The sequence below is a fragment of the Neomonachus schauinslandi genome, chromosome 9, assembly GCF_002201575.2.
Source record: "Neomonachus schauinslandi chromosome 9, ASM220157v2, whole genome shotgun sequence".
NCBI classification, from domain to species: Eukaryota; Metazoa; Chordata; class Mammalia; order Carnivora; family Phocidae; genus Neomonachus; species Neomonachus schauinslandi.
This window is the reverse complement of record NC_058411.1, coordinates 104,276,666-104,304,396: the sequence shown is the minus strand read 5'-3', so window position 1 is coordinate 104,304,396 and position 27,731 is coordinate 104,276,666. Positions and strand designations below refer to the sequence as shown.

The following is a 27,731-nucleotide window of genomic DNA, read 5'->3' as shown; positions in this document are numbered from 1 at the left end:
AAAATAAGACTTTAATAAATACAAATTAACTTTCCCTCTTCTGCCCTTCGTGGTAGTAGGAGTTTTCAAAGCGCAGCAGCCTCTTTCAGTCTATAATGATTTCTAGGCCAGCTTTACCAAATCTTGCTGATTCAAAGTTTGAGAACATTGCCAAGTCATTCCTAGCCTGGTCATAGCTCCTCAATCCATCCAACACCTGAGTCATTCCATGTGAAACAGAACTCTGAGATGATGCCTTTTAGCAAGCAGTCACAGACTGGTAAGAACGAAGTATCCCTAAAGGCCTCCCGAATTTATTTGATTGGCATCCCTTGACTCAGAAGAGTACTTGCTTTCATGCATTTCTTCATAAATCTTGAGCTTGATGTAGTATAGAACCTAAAAGTGTAGAAGAAATTAGATAAAAGTGGATATAGCAAGTTTAATAAGCTGCTTAAATTACATGATGCTTTTTGATGAAACTAAATGAAACGAATGGACTGTAATCAGCTGCTGTAACATGATGTAAAACTTTACAGTAAACAGAAAGTAAGGATATGAAGTACTTCTACCTTAAAACCACCACCTACTGAAATGGCCAAAAACATATTACAATGAGCTAATGCTTCAGATCCCAGTATTTAGACGTGTCTGTACCTTCCACTACTAACCAGGTAAACTGGGGCTCAGTTTGAGTCAAACTGGAGCCAACTCCCAAGCCCTAAAAAAGAGGACCTCCTCACAAGAATTAAAGACCAGAAGGGCAAACCGAGGAAACTAATGGCCACCCCTATACCACTCCATTCTCTGGTAACAGCCAGACAGTAAAAAATACTTCCAAAAAGGTAAACAGAAGAGGAACTAAATGACCGCAGAGATGGAATAGCAGCTACAGGAAGTGTGGGAGTCCTGAAGCCCTTGATACAACCTGGAAGTCTGCCATGGAACCCATTAGTTGGGGCAATGACCAGCAAAAGCAAGAAAATAAGTAAATCCCCCTCCCTCACTTCACTCACGGCTTAAGCAAATTTTATTGTTAGGGGAAAACATAGAATACTTACATGAATGCTGCATGTGTGCATGGGAGCAAGTGATCAGCAATAGCAAATTTCCTTTCCACAAAAGCCTTATGAAATATAAATAATAGAAAATTCCTTTGTAGACCCAAATAAATATTTCTCATACAGATGTAGAAAGAAATAGAGATAAGAGACTTACCTCAGTATTTCACGGCAGCAAGTGCTCAATTATCTTTGTAAAGCAAGGATCAAGAAGCATGGCGAAGTCAGATCAGCCAGGAGAAACTTCATCTCCATCCCAGGCTTTATCTTCTTCCCCTACCCTGCATGTACAGTAACTGCTGCCTGGCACACTGCAAACAAGCAGCATCATGCCAGTTTCAAGTGTCGCCTCTTGTTTGCCAACTATCTTATGGGCAAAATTCAGCAAGAGGGAGCATGATGGAACTGCTAAAACATGGGGTTAAGAGATTTGAGTGTTACTTGCCCTCTCTGGGCTCCTTTCTTCCTCACATATTAAAAAGGGGAGAAGGAGAGAGAGGGAAGAAGCTCTAACAACCCTCTGGCTCTAGCATTCTATGACTGTTAAAGAAATGTAATACAATTCAAATTAGGCAATACAGAGAAGGGAAAGGCAGAGGGTGTGATTCATCTCTGGTGACAACAGCTGCCTTCACAGATCTAAGAGTTACTGGTAAAAGACATTTCAATCTTACAGAGCAACTGTTAGGAACTTCTGTCTAGCACTGTCACACATAGGTTCATGGTCAACCTAAATATGTGCACTGTGCATTTTGTTGGCAACTTGGAAAGATCTGTTTATTTTACAGAAACCAGTTTTCACTCAAAGTAATTTGCATTCAATTCAAATGAATAAAGAAAACACTATTATTGTACAATAGCATAAGTGAGACTATGAAATGGCAATACTTTTTTAAATAACCCAGATTTGTAATATATTTGTTCACTGTGCAAAGGGACTGTACCTTGTACAAAATAAAAGGAATTTCTCAAACTAATTTAACAAGAATGCCTCCTGTTGTGTTGCACATTGAAAATGTGTCTATAATCTACAACTTAGGTTTAAAAGGTAGACTAAACTACATTTTGTGTGGTCACTTTAGGCAGCCAGAAGTGAAAATTATCCCAATAGATACTTGAAAATAAAGTGAACAAGTTCTATCATATTTATAACAAGAGTCTCTTCCTTTAATGAATGGGATCAACATATTCATGTCTAAAAATTACTGAAAAATCTCATACACATCAAATGTTCAAATAGAGAATTTCTCTGCTTTCACAAAGATTTAAACTCAAAGGCAACTATTACAGCCTGTGCTCAGCTCCAGAGGCACAAAGGTACTTCTATGGAATGGAATAAAAGCAAGTGATGGGCCACCTAATTTGCATTAAGTGCAATGAATAGCTTTCCACTAGAAGTTATCACCCAGTACGTTACTGTGGGTGTATGTTTTAGGACCTTTTAAAACATAACCTTGTGACCTCACTGGTAAAGAAGCAGCAGGATTAATTTTATAGTAAAACATGGATGCTAAAAAAATAGTTTACTGGATGCTTTCAAAAGTGTTAAGTTTAAAATTTTTCCTTCATACTTTCTAAGTTTGTACATAATCCTATTTAAGTCAACCTAAGCCTTTCAACTTGTCAGTTCACAAAGCTTACATGACACTCAAGTTATTCCCAATGTTTAACCAAGAATAATACATTTTTGTTAGAGACTAAGACTCATTCTGAAATTATCTTACTAACGCAATTCTCAAGGGCTGGAGGGTGACATCTCAGTGAAAAACAAAACATGATCAAGAGTTGTAAGGCTAAAAAAGGTGTTTACTGAGAATAGTGGTATTAGATTATGACTCATGAGGCTCAGATTACTACCCAATACCATAAAGGATAACCAAAGGCTGCAGGTTATGCACTCAACACAGAAGATTCAAGAATGATACATTCTATGAGCCATTCATTTAACCAGAAGGCAGGCAGAAGAGGCCCATTTCATCAGTATGTGACAACAGGAGACAGACTCTTTCTCAGAAGGGATGGATGGATACATAGGGATTCATTACACTGTCATTTGTACTTCTGTATAATTATTATATAGCATTTATATAATCATTTTATATAACTTTTAATTGAAGTATTTTTTAGTCTGAATGGTAGTTCTCAGACTATAGCTCCCCAAGCTAAACTAGAATGAATCCTAGGATTAGCCCCCTCACTCTTTTAGATCCCTTCTTTATTGTTCTGACATGGAATAGCAGGGGGGATAGGTATTAGGAATGTAAATATGAAGAATGAACATTCCCACGCTTATGGATCTTACAATTTAGCAATTACAAAAGGGCAGAGATAAATGCAGGTCCATAGTGATTAGTAGGGTACTGATTATACATTTTCTTCCCTGACTTGCAGAGCTAGAAAGACTCGGACTCCAATCTAAACCCATAGAAGGCGGAAGCCCTAGTTTGTAGCGATGGGTTGTCAGATTCCCTCCTCAATTCTAGCTTCTACCTCCCAAGCCATTGTCTAGCCCAGCAGATGGCCCTCCAGAGCCTTGGAGAGGAGAAAGCACAGGGACTGGAAATCTTAAAAATCCTGTTATTTAGGAATCCACTTAAATGTAAACCAAAACCAGTAACTGATGATCCTAACAGATCCTGCACTGTTGGTTTCATATCAAAGACAGTCTGCAGAAATAGTATTGCTTCCTGGGGCTTTCCAGACTGTCCCATTTCAGGCATGACCTTCTATAATATTCTTAGGGCCCTATGATGAAATGCTTTGGCACAGAGACTAATACAATGGTCAGCAACTTCTTAAAGAAAAGGATCTGTCACTTCCCTAGAAAGATCTGAGAAAATGGTACCCTGAGACTGGAAGTTGTCAAGGGAAATGAATCTGAAAACAATACACTTACTCATTGGGATGGGAGTAACAGGCAAGTTAAGTTCCACGGACTCAAACAGAGAAAAGGAATCCTACTGGCTACTAATTTTCACTACCATCACTGGTACTGGTAACATATAGTAGTTAACAGCAAATATATAGGACATCTGTGCTGGGACCTACCGATAATGATGTTAAATAACTGATTTCAAATGATCAGACTAGTAAACTAACAGCCAAATAATGCCATTTATATCGTGTGTATTTTGCCACAGAAACCTATACACTTGGATTTAATCACTGATTCTCTCGGATAGCTAGCTCTATAGACTGCTCTACCTTCTTACAGATGCCTGTAAGAGATAATAGTAAAAAATTAAACACAAGATATTTTTAAAAGTTCTCTCACCCAGACATGAATATATTTTAAAAGTATATATTAAAAGCCAGCAGAATTTTAACAATAAAAGCCAAAACAAGCAGTTCTCAATTTACAGTTGACATAGCAGCCCCTCAAGTGCTCCTCCCCTCCGAAGCACATGATACTTCGATGCATATTGTTGAAAATGACAGTCATTTTGCAAATGTTCTAAAATCTTTCATCTTATGGAATGAGGTTAACATGGAAATAGTAACATTTTAATCAAGTTGTAAGACCAAAAACATTTTGCAAAGTGATTTTTACTTATCTATTAAACTTGAGTTCAAATGTGTAATAATTTGGCTCTAGTCCCTGAAGAGTTCATTCATAGAATTGCCAAATTGGAGCTGGAATGAACCCCAGAAATAATCTAACCCATTCCCCTAACTGGAAGAAGGTGAGGCGCAGAGAAAATGACTAAAAGATCTGTGACTAGAATCCAAGTCTTTGTCACCCAATCCACTCTTCTATTATACCTGCCACTTTCAATCTAACTCAAATAGTTCAGGATACTTTCTAATATATGCCTAGTTATCAATGTCCTTTCAGATATTCTTTCTCTATCCTCCATTCAATTTTCAATGAAATGGATGCTTCAATTAAAATGATCTCAGCCTATGATCTCCTTTACAGAAGCTGTAATGACATTTTATATAACTTTATTGTTACCCTTGGCCTCCTATAGTTTGGGGAAATACAACCATTCTTTAAAACATTCCAATGACAACTTCAGTTTATTTAGCATATCCTTTAGGTGAGTGGAAAAAGTGACCTGTCAAATCCCAGCAAGCGTGTGGTACCAGCACCAACCCAACCAAGGTAACAAAAATCAGCCCTCCTCTTTTTAGCACTAGCCTATTATGCTATCCCATTAAAGCATGTGATAGAAGAGGATCCTTTCATGGTCTTTGTTTTTTTTTCTCCCCACACAGGGAATACATGCCATGCACAATCCTTATACAAAATTCGTAATTTGTTTCGAATTTTCTTCAGGCTTAAAATGTTTGTGAGACATCAAATAACCAATCTCTATTTTCTTCCTGTGTTTAAAAAACAAAAACAAACAAAACTCCATAAATTGAAACCTAACAGGCTGGAATAAGTTCTTAATATCAACCCAGGCTTTGAATTATTCTGCTTCTGGTACTGGCCAAAACGGCCTAAACTGTTTTTTTCTCTTCAAGGTAGATGGAAGAAATTATGACAACATTCAAACCATTGAGAGCATTTGTATTTTGTAAATACAAGTCACTGAAGACAAAATTAAAATATTCATTTTCCCACTGATAAAATAAATAGGACAAGCTCTGATGGACAATCTAAACTCAGACATCTAACTTTTCTGCAGAACCCTTCAGAACTTAAAAGACCGCTGGCCTAAGTCACCAGCTAGCACCCCTTCTTAGAATTAGAATTTAGCATACACAATGCAATGGCTAATGATAACTTACCCCTACTGAGTTGTAACTACTATTATTAAAAAAAATCATAGATAGCACTTGAGACCAATGACATGTTTAAATCAAGTCAAGATGGCTAACTGGCTTTTCAGAATAGGTTAAAAAAAAATTCAAAGTTAAAATGACTGAAAAGCAGGGTCAAGCAGCAAAACACTTCTAAACTACCTTGAACCCTACATTGTCATATTTTAAAACATAATGTTTCTTACTTGAGACAGTTTGTCTCCTGAGATACTATTCAGAATGAAGACACTGTTAAGATGCAATCAAAGACATTTTCTACTACTACTTAAAGGGTTCTTGGAATTCTCCCAAGATCCAACCATGCCACAGCAACATTAAGTCTATACTTGATAAAAATTCAAAGTTACTCATTTTCAATTCACCACCTAGAGTTTCCTTCTTTTAAATAATTTTGTGAAAGATTTACTACCAATTTCGAGTAAATGCCCCTTCCCGGGTCTGGTGACACTGTTATATATGAAAGTACAAAGATTACTTCCTTTAATGTTTTTGGATACTTTTTCCAAGAAAAGCATAACTGAAACGTATGTCTAAAATCAAAGCTGAATTCACACAATGATGCCTCCAATTTAGTGTTTACTCTGTAATGCAAGGACCTATGCTCTTACTCATCAGAATCAAATATTCCATGGCTGCATCCAAAGCACTCAAAGGAAAAATGTAATCTGACAACATAAAGAATAGTCCCCCTATAACTGTTTATTAGAATGTGAATATATTCCAAATCAATAACTAAAAAATAAAATAAAGATAAAAATAAATCAAGTTACAGAGCATGCATAAAATACAAAGTAGCGATTTACAAATAGATAATAGTATCTTCATAACCAACCAATACTCTAAAATAATAAATGGCTACAGAAGAAAACCAAAAGACTGACCACAGCAATGCCTTCCGTGTGCCCCACATGTCATGTGCCCCACACGTCATGAGCACCGCAAAAGACAGATTAACTATGAAACATAGTAATCTATGCAAGCCCAAACACATGTATTTTTGTACTTGGGGGATATTCCACCATCCTGAATAGTATCAATTCAGTGACACAACTTTCAGAACACTGCAGAGTAAGTGCTTAATATTATCCACAACAAAGTAAAACTCAGTATTAGTGTGCACATTTCTAAATGGGAAACGAGTTGCTCCACTGACTTCAATAATGTAGTGGGGAAAAAGTAGTTCAGGTTTGTATAATGCCTAAATGCATTCTATTTAAACTCAAGGTACTACGTACTAGAATACATGCCTTTAAGTGGTACCACTTGAGCAGGAATTAACCTCTCACTATATTCCTTAGACATACTGAAACCAGATATTTAACTGGACTGTATTCCATAATATACTGCAAAACTCAAAAATCAGCATAGTTAAAATAATTATCCATGCCTGCTGATAGATAAGGTGATAAAACTAGGTTGCATTTCATTTACTGGAAGGTTTTAAGACAAAATTAACACTTCACAATTTGATACTAACAGCATTAAACCAGTTATTGCCTGAGCAATAAAATGCCACATAATCTACTGCTGGGAAATTAGATGAGTTCAGTGATCTGGGCTGCCTGATCATTGCAACAGAGGCATCTCAGATGGAATTCCACCGGTCTCTCAAGTTCCCAGCCTGCCAGGCAGCATTGTTTAACATATGGCTCCATAACCACACTGCTACTGAAACCATAAACAGTCTTTTGTTTATTAAGATAATTCTTATTCAGAAAAAAGTGTCCCCCTCTCTAATCAACTTTGATGCTTACAAAAATTAAAAAGACAAAATTTACTAAACTACTTAACCTTATTAAGGCATTTTAGAAACTGACTTCCAGAATAATGGAAAATTTTCAAGCTCTCAAAATCCTGCTATGTTTATAGGGCAATTCTTAGATTTGTGGAAATATACACTGCATTGAGAGAAGAGTGTATGAATTGTAAGCTGCTCATTATAAGCTGCTCTGTGGCAAAATGATAGCTTATTTCTTCTAAAGTCTTCTTAGTTTGATTTGATCAAGACCAATAGGTCTGAGCTTCAAGTGATCAAGTTCTAGTATGTCCTACAGTGACAGGCTTCCATGATGAAAAGTAAACAGTAACTGAGGAATCCAAACATTCAGTTTATTAAACTAAGGCTAGTGAAGCCATAGCATGGAAAAAAGCTGCAGTCATTCGGGGCAAGTGGATGATTTTATAAAGCTAAAATCAAAAGACTTAAGACATGGAAAAATTCGTAAGTATGAGGAAGTAATAAAACACAAAGTGACCACAAGAATTACAAATATATTTAAATCTCAGACCTGGGAAATGGACTATACACAGCCTTCTAGGGGAGAAGAGAAACGCCTTAAATGTTCTGACAGCACTGCACCTTTGGCTTGTTTTCAGTGGTTGGTGGAACATGAATAGGAACCACATTGTTGCTTGGAGACATGTCATTTTCACGTCTGTCTGACATTTGCTTCTGGGAAACAATGCGGTATATCTCTGGGGGAAAAAAAAAACCAGCAATACTCACTGTGAATAGACTCATTAGTAGTTGATATAGTAGTACACAGAAGTAGAAAATACATTTGCAGAAAAAGACTGCAAATAAACTTGGACAAAGAATGTATAAATGTAGGGGCGCCTGGGTGGCTCAGTCGTTAAGCGTCTGCCTTCAGCTCAGGTCATGATCCCAGGGTTCTGGGAGGGGGAGAAGCAGGCTGGGGGCTCCCCGCTCCACGGGAAGCCTGCTTCTCCCCCTCCCACTCTCCCTGCTTGTGTTCCCTCTCTTGCTGTGTCTCTGTCAAATGAACAAAATCTTTAAAAAAAAAAAGAATGTATAAATGTAAAGTTTTATTTTCAAATAGCCACTGAATAGGGTAATGGTAAGAAGAGAAAAAAAGGTTTTCCATTTCAGAGGGAAAGGTTCACCAGTTAAATAAATTGGTTTAAAGAGAGTACAGAGTTTATGGGATTAGATCTAAATTAAACCATGAGAAAAAATAAATAAAAATTAAACCGTGAGAGTATTTTCAGTCCACCCCTGTCAAAAAACCCTACATACATTGATACTGTACCACAGAAAAATAAAAAGAAATCTGCACTATGAGATACATTAGTATTTTTCCTGGCTGTGTAGGGAAGAACACAACTTCATAAATATTCCAAAATCCCAAAGGACTCTTGAAAAAGGAGGGAAAGATAACGTTTATCAATGCCTCCTGAACTAAAGCTAAATTGTAATTAAATAATTATTAACCAGGAACTTAAGATTTTATGACACTCATCAAAACTAACTGTAAAAAACCAAAAAACAGAAACTGTTGTCTACCTCTTCCACTAAACATTAAACTCTGTAAAGACAAGCACTGTGTCTACCTTATTCAGTTCTTTTTCTCCAGCATATGGCTTATAGTAGGGGTGTGATAAGTAACTAGTTGGTCCAATAAATGTTATTAAATTCCTCTACACCAAGTATCTTTACTTAACTCATTTTATTTGGTCTTATATTTCACTGCCTAAAAAGGTTTCCCTCTGACTCAATTATAAACTCCTTACAAACAGAAAATGTATCTTATTTATCTTTATTCTCCCAGTTCTCCCTCAAAAAAAAAAAAAAAAACCCTCAAAAGGTAAGAGAATTCTAAAAATGGGACAAATTGACATGATGTGCCTCCTATTATGATGTACTATGAAAGACACACTGTATTCCTATGATGAATACCTATGTATTCCTGCCAAAAATGTTTAAAATGAATTTATCCTAAGAAAACAACTAGATAAATCCAAATTGAGGGACATTCTACAAAAAAACTAGCCAAGAGTCTTCAAAAAATTTATTGTTATAAAAATACATTTAAAAGATGGAGGTAAATATTCTACAGCTGTAGTGTCCAATACAGTAGTGACATATTTAAATTAAATTTAAAATCCAATTCCTCAGTCCACTAGCCATATTTCAAGCATTCAATAACAACTTGTGCCCAACAGCTACTCTATTTAATAATACCCCAGATATAAAACAATTCTATCAATGTGTGACCTTTGGCTGAACTGACATTTAAAATGTAAAAACCAAATCTATAAAGAATTATTAGTACACTTGGAGAAATAGGAATATGAACTGCACATTAGCTAATACCATATAAACATCAATTTCTTAAACATGATATATGGTATTGTGATTATACAGAATGCCTTGTACTTAGGAGCTAAAATGCTTCAGTATTTACTTGTAAAGTGCCACAATGTCTACAATTTATTTTCTGAAGACTGAGCAAAAGGGAAAAAAAGTATATACACACATGTAGAAATAGGTCAAATGTCGTAAAGTGATGATTCTATATGAAGGATATAAAATTTCTATAATACTTGAAAATTTTAAAAATATAAAGTTATAGGGTAAAAAAAGAGAAAGCAGAATTCTATTTTCAAAATGCTCAAAGAACATGTCAACCAACTGCAATGTAGTAACATCATTTGGATTGGATTCTAATTTGAACTGTTAAAAAAAAATTGAGACAGAAAATTTTAATACTGTTTGGATAATAGATAAGACATTACTGCCAATTTTTAGTAGTTTTCTTGTTTTGGGTTTATGCCCTAATCTTTTAGCTACACATCATGAAATGTTTACCAATGAAATGATGTAATATCTGGGATGTGTTTCAAAAAAATAAGGAAGGGAATAGGTGGAACAGAACACTGGTCATGAACTGATGGTTGCTGGTGACTACACGGGAGTTCAGGATACTGTCCTACTTTTGGTATGCTGGAAACTTTACATTACAAAAAGTTAAAGAAAAAGAAATGTGTTAAATGAATACATTTTCTCCAAATTAAGAACTAATTTCCCTAAAGTTGAAAAACAGCAACCTGTAATCAATTGAATGTGTAAACTAGCAAGAACACTGACAGCTATAATGTACATTTTCCTACTTTTTTTGGGGTGGGGGGTGGCTAAAATTTGTTTGAGGAGGCTGACAGTACTTCTCAAAGCTGAAGAAGTATCAAGGGAAAAACAAAAAAGCCTACTGACTGAATTAAAAAAAAGGATATGTAGTCTACATTTAGATTCTTTTCATTGCAGAGATGGAATTGGGGAAGTGTGTCAAGGGTAAAGGAAAAGACACTCATTCAATCAGGCTAGTGGCTAAGGAATAAAGACAGTATCAACTTAATGTAAAACTCTACTATTCATTCTTTAATGTTCTCTCTAGTCCCAAACTGGATGGCTCTTCTTTAAGTACAAATGATTATATGTGACCCTCTACAAATTTTAACTTCTTTACAAGTTGAAGATTCAAGTTAGAGAAACCAAAACAAAAAGTATTTTGCAGGCTCTTACATGAAAAGCAAATACTGTTAAGAGAAGAAAAGGCAGAGTTCTCAGAGAACAGAAAGTGAATTATTAAAGAGATCTCATTACAAAGCAAGAAATTTGAGCAGTTATTGTATAACTGGTCTGCAAGGACTGCACACTGTTTTGTAGAAATGGATTACTGTTACATTTGTTCCAGTCACCAAAAAGATATCCGCTAATGAAAATGCCAAAGCAATAAAGAAAATAGGAAAGTGTTCATCAAAAAAGTAAAAGAAAAATTTTCTTTCAAGCAGAATGAGCACTAAGAGGCTACTCAAGTAGTTTATTTAACATCTCCTGTGGCTGGGCATGTCACTAAAACAAAAAAAAAACTTTGATAAGAAAATAGGAAGCAGGTACCTTCTAGCTGGTATCTGATTAGAGGTTATTTAAGTGGGGGAAGGGAAACAAGACTAGTAATGTGCTAAACCAGATGCAAATATTTTCTTCTTTCAAGGGCACGTTCTCCTTTAGAACCAAATGTATGTGATACAATTCCTGTACAGCCCCTTTTCAAGATGTCCAAAGGCTAGGCAAGGTTAAAAAGAAAAAGAACTCTGCTGTATCGTTCCTATGTTAGAATCTCTTATAAATCTAAATAGAAAGTTAAAATATTAATAGAAGATAGTTTTAAGGGGCGCCTGGGTGGCTCAGTTGTTAAGCGTCTGCCTTCAGCTCAGGTCATGATCTCAGAGTCCTGGGATCGAGCCCCACATCGGGCTCCCTGCTCGGCGGGAGGCCTGCTTCTCCCTCTCCCACTCCCCCTGCTTGTGTTCCCTCTCTCGCTGTGTCTCTCTCTGTCAAATAAATAAATCTTTAAAAAAAAAAGATAGCTTTAAATACAACCTAGTAAAGTTAAATTAAAAAGACATATGCCTATTTCTACTCTAATGAAAGTATGAAGCAAATTGCAAAGTACACTCTAAGGAAGTTAAATGCAATTGTTCCAAATTGGGGAACAAAAGAGCTAAAATTCTTTGGGCTCTCAAAAATTGTGGAAATAGCAAAAGCCTGAGTTATTCCACTACAGCCTAGGTCAGGATTTGTTAGGTCTTCTTCAAACCCACTGCTCACCATTAAGTTTCTTAAACATAAAAAAAAATGTTCTGATCTGATATACTGACACATACTTGAAAACACTGCCACATGCCAAGAACAAAAATAAAATACTACACCCAGGGGCGGCACGTGGGTGGCTCAGTTGGTTAAGGGTTAGACTCCTGATTTCATCAGCTCAGGTCTTGATCTCAGGGTCATGAGTCTAAGCCCCACAATGAGCTCTACGCTAGGCATGGAGCCTACATTAAAAAAAAAAAAAAAAAAAATCCTACACCTAATTAAATGATTCTCACTACTCTAACCATAAAATTAACAATTCAGTCTTCATAACTAAAAAGATGACTTGGGCTTATTAATTATGTGGAGAAACCTTGCAGGTACCACTTTAACCGAGTGATCAGAGTTAGCATCATCAGTATACATCATCAGATACAACAAACCAGTATCACGACCTCCTGATGGGATACAGGAGATCACTTTTGTGGTATTCTTGCTGAAACTGCAATAATCTGAATTTAATTATGAGGAAACATGAGACAAACCCAAACTGAGGGACACTACAAAATAAATGACCTGTACCCTTCAAAAGATGTCAATAAACGAAAGACTAAGGATCTGTTCCAGATTAAAGGAGATGAAAGAGATAGGAGAGCTGAATGCAATGTGTGATGTGATCTCAGAATTTCTTTTGCTAATAAGGACATAATTCAAACAACTGGCAAAATCTGCACAAGGTCTGTAGCTAAACACTGATATGGACTACAATCTAACTCTTGATTTTTGCTAACTGCACTATGGTTATGAAAGAGAACATCCTTGTTTTTAAGAAATATGCATTGAAAAGTAGTTAGTTGCAAGAGGCAACATGTCTGCCACTCTGAAATGGTGCAAGAAAAAAATTAGTATATAGCAAAAGGAAGAAAAAAGAATAAAGCAGATACGGTAAAATATCAACATTTGGGGATTATGGTGAATGGTATTTACAAATTCTTTGTACTATTATTGCAACTTTAACTCTGAAATGGTCAAAAACCAAAGTTAGAAGAAAAAATAATAAGAGTATGGAAAGTATAGATTAAAAACATCCCTTAACAAACTTGAGGATGAAAGAAAACAAAACTGCACAGCAACGCAAAGGCTGGGCAATCTCGCAGACTCACTCAAGTACTAGATAACTACCTCTAAAAAAATATCACCAGCAAAACTGTCATGGAGTTAGTATCAAATTCACGGATGTCAAAAATGCCACAGGTCTATTCTAAAACAAGCAACACAATTAACTTTGGAGTAATAATATAGATAAATTTTCTAACATAATTTTCCACCTTAAAAATGAAAGAACTTTTTTCTTCCAGCAACATCAAAATACAATGTAAATGCTCCCTTAATGCTGTTAACATTCAAGGTAGAATTAAACCTAATGAGATTACTGTTGTCTTTTCCGGGTTTTTTGTCCTCCCCATTTCTTTTTCCTTTAAAAAAAAAAAAAAAAAGATTTATTTATTTTAGCGGGGGTGGGGCAGAGGGAAAGGGGGAGAGAAATCCAAGCAGACTCTGCACTGATCACAGAGTCTGATGAGGTGTTAGATCCTACCACCCCAAGATCACGACTCAAGCAGAAACCAAGAGTTGGACACTCAACCAACTGTGCCACCCAGGTGCCTCACTCCTCCAAGTACTAATACTCCTACTGGCATAAAGAGAAGTTTAGAACAAACATCCCAGCACATGCAGAAGAACAGAGAGGTCTACTGCCATATGCAATGATTTCTAATCCCACAGAACAACATTGAGATTTATGGAGGAAGCTGAGAAAATAGTGAATATAGAAAAGAAAAATGGTAGTAAGTGAAGCTAGTCTTGTTTGCTTTTAAGCAACATTAATTAAGCAGTAACAAATGTTAAATCTAGAGTGAATTTTAAGAAAAATAGCCAAACCTTCATCTTTTAAGATTTTATTTGACAGAGAGAGAGAGCCAAAGAGCACAAGCAGGGGGCATGGCAGAGGGAGAGGAAGAAGCAGGCTCCCCACCGAGCAGGGAGCCTGATGTGGGGCTCGATCTCAGAACCCTGGGATCATGACCTGAGCCAAAGGCAGACGCTTAACTGACTGAGCCACCCAGGCACCCCTAAATGTTATCTTTAAGGACAAAACAGTTCAATTTGAAGTATATATCATACTTATTGATTAGTTAGCTCATGTTTGAGCAGATCATCAAGTTCAATGTTACAAAATGATACTTAAAATAGTTAACTGCAGATGGTCTCATCTTAATATCAGAATAGTCTAGAAACTGATCAGAATCGGCTACAATGCAGAGGAGATCTGATGGGACATAAAAAATATCTCAACAACAAGGACTGACTAAAAAACTTTTTCAAATGACGTTTTCAGAGGCCTTGAGAGACTCACAGACCCTCAAGATGACTTAACTCACTCATTATTTAAGGCACTGTGACTCTGAGGACCAGGGAGGTTCAGTAACTAGTTACACAGGGAGTGGGAGCAAAGTGCTAGTAAAAACCTACAACTCCTAGGTCTAAATTTAGTACTCTACATATTGATTCAATAGAATCTGCACAAGTGATTGTAAGAAAAGAAGTAGGATTTGCAGATACACTGCAATATTTAATCAAATCTTGCTTGCAACAGTCTGTAATGAAACTTGACACAGAGAAGATTCTAAAGGAAAGCTACTGTGTTCCAAAGACTGATGCAACCTTAGCACCAGTTGTTAGTTACTATTTTTCTGGTAACAGAAAAGAATTCTAATAAACTATTGTTTATTATACCAATTGTATGAGAATCACCAATATCTAGTTTATGTTTAATCAAGTTTTTTTTGTGCTTTAACTGCTATTTAGCTACTAATTCATCAAATGTCCACTCTGTACCAGGGATAGCTAAGGATTTTACATGTATGAACTCATGTACTCATTTTTGGAGTCTAGAGTAGATGTCTCAAATGACAGGCAATTCTTTTCTGTGGATTACAGAGACAAAAGCCTTTAAGTTATAACACAACAGTCAAGTCAAATCATATTACAATGTATTTATAAATAAAAGCCCTCTTCTCTCAAAACAAAAAAACAGAACTCCCTAGAACATATTTAAATTTTACAGATAAAGAATTTAAGGCCTAGAAAGGTTAAGTAATTTGCATAAGATTACAGAGCCAATGGAAAGTGAAGGAGCCAGGACTAAAACTAAAACCTAAGTCAGGCTTCCAAGTCCGTGCTCTTAAATTCTAGGCTTTATTCCCTACCTATTTCCAGTATAAAATAAGACATTTAGAAGTTAAAATCTGTGAATCACTAAATTCTACACCTGAAACTAATATTACACTGTATGTTAACTAACTGGAATTAAATAAAAACTTGGAAAAATTAGAAATAAAAAAACTGGGGCGTCTTTGTGCTCAGTTAAGAGTCTGTTGTGGAGCCTGCTTAAGATTCTCTTTCTCCCTCTCCCTCTGCCCCCCCACCTTGGGCTCGCTCTCTACAAAAAAATAACTTAAAAATGTTTTAAAAATAAAAATTAGGGGCGCCTGGGTGGCTCAGTTGGTTGGGCGACTGCCTTCGGCTCAGGTCATGATCCTGGAGTCCCCGGAATGAGCCCCGCATCGGGCTCCCTGCTCGGCGGGGAGTCTGCTTCTCCCTCTCCCGCTCCCCCCCTCTTGTGCTCGCTCTCTCACTCTCTCTCTCAAATAAATAAATAAAATCTTAAAAAAATAAAAAAAATAAAAATTAAAGTTAGAATCTGTTCACCTCTAATACAAGTGCTGTATACAAAGAATATGTTAAAATATTGTTACATTAAAATTGGAAACTCATTTAACCATTTCTCCATAGACTTGTTAGAACACCACATTAGACTATGCTATATAGTAATCCTATACTCTATATTGAGAGTTCTTAAAAATAATATATAATTTTACAGTACTTTAAAACAACCTATCAAACTATTTACTAGAGGATTATGATTAAACTTGCTGGTAAATTGGTCATTCTAATAAAGTCAGAGTAAAGGTCTGTCAACACAAATACAATGTCTTCTTGTAATTCGAAGCTGACCTGATCTGCACACCTACATTTTAAAACAGCATGAACTTTGTTCTTTTCCCACTACTTATTTAAACTTTGCCATATGCAATCACTTGCTGATTTTCTCCATAGGTGACACCATGCTTCTTCTACAATATATCACAGGAGAATTTTACTTTTTGTTTTTTCATTTAAATTTTTAAAAATATGTTTTTCCCTAGCTGCTTCTATAATATATCAGAACACAGCAAGTCTTTTCTTTACTGAAATTTCAAAGGGCATTTATGTCTTTCCATAGCCAGGATTTCAATATTTATCTTATGAAAGTGCCTTTAAGCATTATTTTGTGCTTGTGACCACAAAGTATGGAATACCTGGACTGAAGTAATAATAGAAGTGAACAAAATATTTTCAAAGTACTTTTCCCAATATAAACCAGGTAAGTGAGAATGATTAAAGTTCAGCAAGCAAGGGTTGTTAACTAATTTTGTACTTTAAACAGCTCTTGCTACAGCAGCTCTCAAATGACAGGGATTCTCACTGTGATGTATCGTTTAGTTTCCTAATTTGTCTAAATTACATTCCTAAAACTTCTAATTCCCACTAGTATAATCTAAAAATTCAAGTCTTACCTGTCAGAATTGTCTGAAAAGCAGCTTCTACATTTGTAGAGTCTAGAGCGGAAGTCTCAATGAATGACAAACCATTCTTTTCTGGGGGGGGGAGGGAGATAAAAACTTCAGTCTAGTCAACAAGAGATGTAATACATTCAAGCCTTCAAAAGGAATATAAAAAACTTTCTAAAAATTAAGGCCTCCCCAACTTCCTGAGCAGTAAGGGCACCATTCTACTTACACTTTAGCAGATTAAAAAGAACAGTGAGAAATTTTCATTGGCTCCTTAATTAAAAAATACTTATTACATCTATATACTACCAATGAATGGCAATGAACGACATTACTCAAAATGTAGTAAACTTATCAAATACTCAGTTATTTCCATCCATTACTGTCCTTCTCCCCCATCAACCCACAGAGTTAAGATATAAACATGGATAGGTAGGTGTTATTCACTTAGAATTCTATAACCGTATTTTTTGAAATAAAGCTTCTTGCCTGGAAAACTAAAAAACTATTATAAAAACCTTTATTCACAGCATAATAACTAGTACAGAGTCACAACTTTCATTAGCCAAGAATACACAATGCTGCCTTCTGGTAGGCTACCCCAACCAGAACAGAAGAGATAGGCAGATCCTCTACTAAAGCAAAAAAGTTCTAAATCCTAAGAAGCCGCATTCCCTGTGGGTTGTTGACACTCCCTGGGCCACTGCTTTTCAGACCCACAAAGAGCAGCCTTGGTAGAACACAGACACAATAGAGAAAGAGACAAGAAGCACAGAATAAACTGATAGATATCATCTACCCCCTTCCAGGGAAAGGATTATATTCAACTTTTAGCAGCAAAAACTACAGTGTTTTAATGACTCAAAGTTAAGCAAAAGAGAAAGTCACCACAAACTTTCAGAACAACAATCCTTGCTGAGCATTCATGTTTACCTTTCTGAAACTACTGTAAGCGATTACAGTCATTGGAAAAGTATCAAAACTGCATGACATAACAGTAAGAAATACCGAATCACTGTAATATCATGAAATTCATACTAACCTGCAAAAGCTCTTGCTTCATCCGTAGGAACTGCCCTGAGATGACGCAAATCACTCTTATTGCCCACAAGCATGATAACAATGTTACTATCAGCGTGATCTCTCAGTTCTTTCAGCCATCGTTCTACATTTTCATATGTGAGATGTTTAGCAATGTCATACACCAATAAGGCACCTACAGCTCCACGATAGTATCTGAAAACAGAAACAGGTATTTAACTATTAGAAAACAACCATAAGATGGAAGGGAACACCAGGAAGAACTAAATATATGGATTCTGTATTTTTAAAAGCACATTTAAAAATACATTTCAAAATCCTAATACTGGAATTCTTACAAGGAAAAAAAAAGTACCTTTTCCAATACCAAAAATCAGCTAATTCAGTTGATGGCAGTCTATTTCTCAGAACTTAAAGACTATGAGACTTACGCTGATGTTATAGCTCGGTATCGCTCCTGCCCTGCCGTGTCCCATATCTGTGCCTTTATTGTTTTCCCATCAACCTGGATGCTTCTGGTTGCAAACTCTACTCCAATGGTGCTCTTACTTTCGAGATTAAACTCATTTCGAGTAAATCGAGATAAGAGATTACTCTTTCCAACACCAGAATCTCCAATAAGGACAACTGAAAAAAAGACAAAGCACTTAATGTCAGATGAATGAGGCAGACACATTCAGAATTACCACCATGTTTTAAAGCAAAAAGGAGCATCTGATTTTTTAAAAGGGATGGGGGTAGGGGAGGGTGAAGAGCCCATGTTCTTAACCTGTTACCAATTGATAAAACCAATTTATTCTTTTTAAACTGTGTCTACCTACATAACAACTTCCACACATCATCTGCTTAGCACAAATACAGTAAGTATCCTGTCTTACACATGAAATTTTAACTACAGGTCCACTAGGCACTGATTAATTACCATCAATGCTATACCAACCTTACTACCATAGAAGGTAATAACATGAAAGATAAATCCTACACCAAATAAACAATTTGTTTTTTTGTTTTTTTTTTTTAAGATTTTATTTATTTATGTATTAGAAAGCGAGAGAGAGAGAAACAGCATGAGAGGGGAGAAGGTCAGAGGGAGAAGCAGGCTCGCCGCTGAGCTGGGAGCCTGATGTGGGACTCGATCCCAGGACTCCAGGATCATGACCTGAGCCGAAGGCAGTCGCTTAACCAACTGAGCCACCCAGGCGCCCCAAATAAACAATTTGTGATTAAAGAGTATCATACATGGGGCCCCAAATAAACAATTTGTGATTAAAGAGTATCATACATGGGGCGCCTGGGTGGCTCAGTTGGTTAAGCGACTGCTTTCGGCTCAGGTCATGATCCTGGAGTCCCTGGATCGAGTCCCGCATCGGGCTCCCTGCTCAGCAGGGAGCCTGCGTCTCCCTCTGACCTTCTCCCCTCTCATGCTGTTTCTCTCTCTCTCTCATTCTCTCTGTCTCAAATAAATAAATAAAATCTTTAAAAAAAAAAAAAGAGCATCATACATGAAAGTAATAAAGGATGTTAGTGAGTAGAAAGGAGAGAAAGAGTGAAAACGTTCTTCTTAGTTTCATCAAAGACTGGGTGTGACCTCAGGACTCACACCTTGGCAAAATGAAGCACATTTACCATATGAGGCATCAGGTTTATAAACGTTGCCACCCAGATCACAGAAACTAGAATGACCTTTTCATAGTTGCATTTATCAGATGGGCAGGAAGCTATAGAGACCCCTACAAAAACAGACACCCCAATTAAGTTTAACAGGGACCCCAGGAAGCTAATAATTCTTGACTTACTCTGAGTAAAGGCCAAAGCAAGGAGGGCACATACTTTCTCTTATGACTTAAGAATTTTTTAAAAACAAGTTTGGGGCGCCTGGGTGGCTGTTGGTTAAGCGACTGCCTTCGGCTCAGGTCATGATCCCAGGGTCCTGGGATCGAGTCCCACATCGGGCTCCCAGCTCAGCAGGAAGCCTGCTTCTCCCTCTCCCACTCCCCCTGCTTGTGTTCCTGCTCTCGCTGTCTCTGTCTCTGTCAAACAAATAAATAAAATCTTTAAAAAAAAAACAAGTTTGGTTTAGATGAATTTATTTCCTGTGATTACTATAGGAGGCAGTTTATTACTAACTAAATACATGAGGATTTTTTTTCACGCAAGGCAATGTTATACTTAAGAATTTCATAAACATTGGGAAAATTAGGCAGTTAACTTGTTCTAAAGCATTTCTATCTGAATTTAAAGAACAAATGAGTTCACAGGTTTAGAGAACATGAGCTAAAAAATTTTTACGAAGGAAAAAAAGTGCTATCAGCATTTCAGGAAATATACTTATTTCTACTGTTGACTACTGTTTTTCTTACTAGCTAACTGATTTAGGCACCAGGACTAGAAAATCAAACATGTGAGAACAACACTAAGGAGTAAGACCATGCCTTATTAAAGAGACTGGGATTTGGTGGTTGGGGAGAGGGAGGTAAAAACTCTAAGAGCTCACTGCACTCTGCTCAGAGGGCAAAGAGAGTCTATTATGCATTCCTTCCTTGCCACAAGAGCGGATATAAGCTGGCCTCTGGACAGTCTTGGATGGAGTACATTATCAAATGCATATCTTCTGACTTCCTCTATTAGCTGATTCAGCAAGAAATCATCTAGGTGGCAGTAACTCCATGCAGCACAAACAGCAGTTATTTCTAGCTATATAGTCATTTAGAGATGTCAAAGGTATTGTGACAAACACAGATATTATAGCAAATGCTTTAACTTGGATACCGGAAAAGATGATAAGGTCATCAAAGTAACATACAAAAACAATGCACTTTCAGTTTGATAGGATGGTTGGTTATGTTAGTTTCCAAGGAGCACATTTCTGGCAGTGAGGTCAAATCCCAGTTTCAGTGATAGTCTACCCTATTAATAGGATACACACACTGTTGCCTCTTAGTGCAAGAGGCCTGATGTTCTGCTGAGGAAACCCTTTGAGAATCATTTCTAAACCCACACTAGCAATGAGGTATAAAAGCCTCACTTGAGGGGAGGAATAGGGAAGAAGGGAAAAACCAAAAAGTTAAAACATGTCTAGTTCATAGACACTCAGATATCAATCAGTAATTCAGGAGCCAGTCAGTTTAAAACCAAAAAGCAAGACATCTACAATGACAATGCCTCTGGAAAATTAAATAAGTAACACACTCAAAGAACATCTTCTCCCTCCCACAGAAACTCTACCACTTCCAAGTTTTGGTTTTTCCCTTTTACCTCCATGTTAACTAATGATTATGCTCATTATCTCCCCACCTCAGCATAAAGATAGCAAAGGCATTTTTCCCTCCATGTAACCAATTAATTTTAACATTATAAAAAATAGCACCCTTATCTGAAAATAATTCAAGACTCATGAATGCTTTATACAGTATAAAATAATTATCTCAACTAGACATGGACAGAGTGGCCAGAATTAAAAGACTAACAACTTGTTAAAGGATTAGATCTTGAATGACACCAGAAGATACTGGTTCTGTAAGAATTGTGCTGCCAAGAAGATGCTGAGAAATGACACAATAAGGAAAGTTGGTTCTATTGAGTTACCAAATGAGAAATCAAACCAAGATGGGTTACATTTAAGGTCACTAAAAAATAAACAAACCAGAATAGATTAAATTACCTAAGCAACATAAGAGAATTTACTGGCTATGACTGAAAAAGTAAACAACAACAAAAAAAGTTCATGGACTCAATTTCTAATTAAAATAGTATCTCTCATTAAGATGACAATATATAATTGATCTTTAAAAATGTGACAAACTATATGATCATATCCTATATTTCAAGAAAGGAATTTGCAGTGACTTTCCAGTGTTTTCCTTAACTAGTACCTTAGGTTAAAAGTACTTCCCACTTTAAACATTTTATAAGTATATCCATCTATATAGTATACGAGGGGAGGGGGAGTATGTATAATATAAACATAAGTAACAGCATCTATATATCAAACATCTACAGTATTTCTAAAATAACCTAATGATATTTATTACCACTTGGTTAACCTCACCTGCTGAATTGTAACTACCATTCTAATACCTAATATTAAATTTGGTTCATTATATATCAAATATTAGGCTAAATGCCATAAAAGCAGAATATACATATAAATTATCCATTATTTAATAAGAAGTTCCACCTCTTCAACCACATTTAGTTTTATACACTCTCTTGCAAACTAATGTACTGGACTAAAATTTAATTCAACAAATCAATCACAGTACATCAGATCTAAAAGTTATCACCTGAAAGGATAACTGATAATTTTCACATTGATTTTTATAAATAAACTTGGGAGAGTCTTCAACTCTTTTCAGCTATATTCATAGTCCTACCTCACCAAAAGTCTTGAAAATAAAATGCATTCTGTCAATAGGCTTTTAGCCTGGACAAGTTTTTCCAGATTCAGCAGAATGTGAGTTGCTCAACCAAAAGTTGTGAAAGAAAAACTACCAAGATGCAAGACAGCAAAGTTCCTAAGGTCTTTTCCATTGACAATCAGCTGATGGTTAATTACTACTGACCTTCAGACAGATTGAAAAGAAAATGATGTAGACTATGTATCCAGATTATTTTCAAAAAATGTTGACCCTGAATTGGTGTCCACAACACCAATAGCAACTATGATTGATGCTTACTTCACTTATGTGTCCCACAGGGCCATAACCACATTGTATATACATAATTGTAGAATTAAATAAAGCGTTTAAATAAAAAGTCAAGTTTAGGGGCGCCTGGGTGGCTCAGTCGTTAAGCATCTGCCTTTGGCTCAGGTCATGATCCCAGGGTCCTGGGATGGAGCCCTGCATTGCATCGGGCTCCCTGCTCTGCGGGAAGCCTGCTTCTCCCTCTCCCACTCCCCCTTCTTGTGTTCCTGCTCGTGCTCTCACTCTCTCTCTCTGTTTCAAGTAAATAAATAAAATCTTAAAAAGAAATAAAATAAAAATAAATAAAAAGTCAAGTTTAAAAAAATAACCTCCCCACCCTGCAACCAAGTCTCCTGCTGAAATTAACTAAAGATTAATGTTCAAGAACAAATACATAACGTAGAGTAACTGTCCTGCTCTCTCCCCACATTACATTCCCATCTGGACCGCTCCATCCTGTACTAATCAAAATATCCCTTCATTTTGAACTGTTAAGAGTTACAAACTAACTTCCAATTCCCTCAAGTATTAAGTGTGCCTGGTAAGCAATCTTACAAGTAGAAAGGTCTACCTCAACTCGGTGAATAAACCTCTGTAGAATGAAACCACTTTAAAATTGTTGCTTTGCTTTAAAATATAATTGTATAAATAAGAAATTGGCTAAACAATCAGCACTAAAGTTAAAAAAAAAAGTGACTCATATCCTGTTAGAGCTTTTAAAAAGTGGAAATTCTTCTCAGCAGAATTTTTTAAACACCCTATCTTAAACAGCAAAATGTACAACAAAATGAAACCATAACACATGGAAACATAAAATACTTTAAAAGTTCCTACTTTTAAGTTTCTTCCGTAATACTTAAATGCTCTTATAAAGATTAAAGGCTCAAAAAGCTGACAAGAACCACAATAACTTTCTTCATATTATTATCACTTACTCAATCCTCAAAACGAGTCTCATTTAATTCTGGTTAAGAGTTCTGGTTAAGAGTTCTGAGAGATAGGTATTATTTCCCTTTTATAGACAAGGAATTGGGAGGCTCAGAGGTCACAAAGCAAGTTTAAGACCTTGAGTCACAATTTGAATCCAGGCCTGTGTGATTCCAAAGCCCTGTGCTCTCAATCATTGTTAGCAGGATGTCTAATCCCAAAGTTAAAATCCCTTAAACCAATCCAGGATAATTAATATTCTTAGTGAAAAAAATAAATCGTTTCTATAAACAGTCAAGCTCCAAACCAAACAGGAGAAATACTCTTCAGTTGTTAGTCTATCTTGTTCTAAATTAATCACTTCAAAGGTAGCTAGCTGCCTATTGCCTTGTACTTTATTTTAAAAAATAAATCTTTTAATGACTAAACACTAATCTCTAGGGTCTCGCCTAAGTAATTTCACATGACCTCAGATGCCTTCAGCAAACAGTATGCTAACGAACCCACATCTCCTTTTTGTATTTATAAAATGCATTAAGTACTCTTCTCTGTAAATCATTTTCTACTATAGGGGAGTGAGGGTGAACACTGAATGTACTCACCCTATGTAACAGAATATTCTGGCCAAGAGGAGTGAGGTGATAAGATTTGCAAAGTATTGGTAAAGCAATGTTTCCTGCTTCCTTTAGTCAATCATTCTTAGCACCCAATGACAAGGTCAGAAACAATTACCATGCTTAACACTCTTTTTAAACTCCACCCTCCACTGTAAAGCTTTAATAGCAATGGCTTCTTCCTCCCTGGTAATGATCTTTGTTCAGCATACTACTGATGGCTGCCCTAATTCAGGAGCTGAGAAAGAGCATCTGAGTAAGAGCCATTCACTTAACAACAAAAAAGCATTTACCGTACTCTTTCCCATTGAAAACTGTACCCCTTATTTTTGTTGATTAAAAAAACCAACAACTATTGGGATTCTCTCCCGACTAACCAATAGGCAATTCTTTCTGTCCATTCCCCACCGTCCAATATGTTTTGTCCAAGGGCACTACATGTTTCCCTATCTCATAATAATATTAAATTTCACCAAAGAGCACACAACTTCCCCCTAGCCCCCACCTTTTGGGAAAGGTATGTGGCTAACTAGGACTCTTCCCTTCCTGTTCTAAAAACACCAAAAGGCTGGATCCTCCCACTGTTGCAGCAGGAAGCAACCAGTCCTTAGTGATAAAGCAGGCTAGTATTTGTGCAGCGCACAACCTTTCCTGCTCAGGAACTGGGCCTTCAGGTCTGGCAAGGATAACAGCCACCACCCATCCGCAACCTCTTGTCGCTAGCAGTCTAGAGTTATCCCGGCTGGCTGTCGCTCGGTAGGGAGGGTAGGAGGAAAAAAGCCTAGATTAGAAGTCACAACAGTCTGCCGGGTCACTGCGACAAGTGCGCGCGTGGGTGATGGACAATCCCTCTTGCCTTACCCCCCGCCCTCGGGGTCGCACAGGAGACATGGGAGAGCTCTAAATTATTTGGGGAGGAAAGACAGGGAAAGAGCTACCAATCCCGGGGACAGTGCGAGAAGGTTACTGACCCCGAGACCTGTGGGGCGGTGGGGTGGGGACCCCTGGCCCGCTCAGATTTTAACCAGGGCCTGGCCCGGGGAATGGAAGACGGCTCGAGAGGCGTCCGTCCGAGGGGAGGGGCCGTGAGGAAACGCAGAGGAGAGGCTCGCTCGAGGGGAAAAGGGGGGCAGATAAGAAAAAGACCTGTAGTGGGAGTCTGCGCCGAAGGAAAGGTGAGCGAGGGTAAGGGCCGGTCAAGAGGCTCTGGTAGGGGGGCGAGCCAAGAAGGGTGTATACTGAGGGGGAGGGGCGCCAAACCCGAAAAGATAGATGGTGGGAGGGGCGGCCCCTTTCAAGGGGCCATCGAACCCGGGAAACGAAGACCATTTGGGAGGAAGCAGCCGCCGTGAGAAGGACACAGGGTGAGGGGCGCTGAGGATAGCGAAGGCCTATGGGGAGGTCGCTAAGAGCCCGGCGTGTGGGGAGGACTCCCCAACTGAGGGGAGAAGGACTGAGCTGGGAGACCGCAGGACAGATCGCCCAGAGAGGAAAGGGCTGAGGAAGGCCGACTTCAGTGCAGGGGCAGCCCGCACGCGGGTCCCCCGGGAGTGTCCCGGGCCCCCGAACCGGGACTCGGTGAGGAAAGTGGGAGAGCCCACGGCCTCACCTTTGAAGAGATAGTCATACTCGTCGTCGCGGGTGCCCATTGCGCGGCCGAGGAGCGAAGGGGCGGGAGCAGCAGTGGTATCGGTGGGACCAGGGGGCGTCGCTGCAGGGGTAACCCGAGAGCCGAGCTTCAGCTGCCCGACCGGGTAAAGAACCCCTCCCTGCTCCTACGACACTTCCGGCAAGCCCCAGCCCCTAAGGGAAGTACTTCCGGGAGGCGGTGCTCCGCCCCTGAGCCTAGGGAGGGCGGTGCGCGGGAGCGTCGCGTCCGTCTTCAAATTCTGCCCCCCTCCAAGAAGCTCAGGGGGGAAACAGCTCGGGGCTCCAGGCTCCTAGCTGCCGCTTGCCACCCTCTCAATGGCCTCTCCCTCATTCCTCGCGCCGACGTGCGGGTAGCGGGATGCTGGGAAGCGCGTCAGTCCCGCCTGTGAGTGGTAGGTTTGTGGATGGGGGCGGGGTTCTCTAAGAATTAGAGAGCCGAAGGCGGCTCTGCTCTTGTGGCGGTTCCATGGTGTAATGGTTAGCACTCTGGACTCTGAATCCAGCGATCCGAGTTCAAATCTCGGTGGAACCTGCAGTCTCTCGTTTTTCCTCAACAGATTTTTAATTCATTTACTTATTCACTAAGTTATTGTAGTACAACTACGGTATATATGGCCTTAAACGAAGTGGGGACCGAATTTCTCAAAACATAGTCTTTGCCTACGAAGACCCTTCGGTTCTGTAGTCACTGTCACCTGGGTGTCTCCTAAGAGACTCTTCACTTCGCCCCTTTTTTTTTTTAACCTGGGCCTCTGCCTCAACGCTAGCGTCAAAAGCTTCGATGTAACTTGATTCCTTTTGCTAGAATTTTCAACCTCCAAATTCATTCAAGGGCAGGCGCTTTTCGCTCCTTTTCTTTGGAAATCTCTCAAACTATCTCCAGATGTCACTCAGAGAACTTCGCCCACCCTCCTCATCAAGATTCATCAAGAACTTCTTGAGCCTTATTTGTCATCCTCTAAACTAAACCCGTTTACATAATTATTTCATTTAACAAGCAGAGCAAAGAATGGCAATTTTCATTTTAGCGGAACTGTGGATACTAAGACAAAAGTGACTTGCCAAAGATCACACAGCAGGGCCTCCCTGTATTTGAAAAGAGTTCTATTATTACAAAATGTTTTTACCATTTGCTGCCATACCCCCTTACCACCTATAAGCAAACCCTCAGTTTAGACTTTTGGGCAAGGGTGCCTGTGGTGAGCAGGATAATGACTCCCTGAAGATGCCCACTTCCCAATCCCTGGGAACTGTGAATATGTTAAATTAAGTGGCAAAGAGGAATTAAGGTTACAGATGGAATTAAAGTTTTAAATCATCTGACTAAAATAGGGAGATAACCTAGATTCTCCAGGTGAGCCTAATTTGTCACAGGGATCCTTAAACGTGGAAACCAGAGGCAGTGATGTGATGTGAGAAGAGCTCCACTTAGCCCTTATGGCTTTGAAGATGGAGGAAGGGGGCCAGGAGCCTAGAAATGCAGAGGCTTCTAGAAGACAAGAAAAGGCAAGGAAATGGATTCTTCCCTATGGCCCCCAGAAGGAATACAGCCCTGCAGACATCTTGATTTTAGCCCCGTGAGACCACCATGCAGAATTCTGACCTAGAGAACTATAAACTAATACATTTGTGTTTTAAGTCACCAAGTTTGTGGTAATTTGTTAAAACCGCAATAGGAAACTAATAGTGCCATTTTCAGTGCTTTCTGTGATGGTATAAGTAATAGACGGTTTATCTAAGGCCTAGATATTGCCTTGTGCCAAGGTATTATCCACATTGGGGGAGACGCACAGTATTCTCAAGCAGCTAAATACTGTATGTACGACAGGTGATAAGACACAGTCCTAGCTTTCCTCAGGTGAGTAAACAAATGGGCCCAGGAAAAGGGGGATATCACTAACTAGGGAGTTCTGAAGTTGTAATTAATGAGAGCTCTGGTG

The 27,731-nt window shown here is 38.1% G+C and overlaps 1 protein-coding gene, 1 long non-coding RNA gene and 1 other non-coding gene across 3 annotated transcripts; 1 reads left to right on the top strand and 2 right to left on the bottom strand.

Annotated features, from left to right (window-relative positions):
- LOC110583938 lies at window positions 1–2,424 on the bottom strand. Its single transcript, XR_002480544.1, has 3 exons — window positions 1,198–2,424; window positions 1,041–1,105; window positions 1–378 (listed from the first exon to the last, which is right to left on the bottom strand). It is a non-coding gene; the product is annotated as an uncharacterized LOC110583938 (long non-coding RNA).
- Window positions 2,425–6,488: 4,064 nt separating this feature from the next.
- On the bottom strand, window positions 6,489–25,934 carry RAB11A (RAB11A, member RAS oncogene family). The gene is made up of 5 exons (XM_021693806.2): window positions 25,751–25,934; window positions 18,347–18,542; window positions 17,917–18,110; window positions 16,881–16,961; window positions 6,489–8,285 (listed from the first exon to the last, which is right to left on the bottom strand). Exons 1-5 carry the CDS (start codon window positions 25,788–25,790, stop codon window positions 8,146–8,148), a joined length of 651 nt encoding a protein of 216 aa, XP_021549481.1. The 5' UTR covers window positions 25,791–25,934; the 3' UTR covers window positions 6,489–8,145.
- A 317-nt stretch (window positions 25,935–26,251) lies between these two features.
- On the top strand, window positions 26,252–26,323 carry TRNAQ-CUG. Its single transcript has one exon. It is a non-coding gene; the product is annotated as a tRNA-Gln (tRNA).
- Window positions 26,324–27,731: the final 1,408 nt, after the last annotated feature.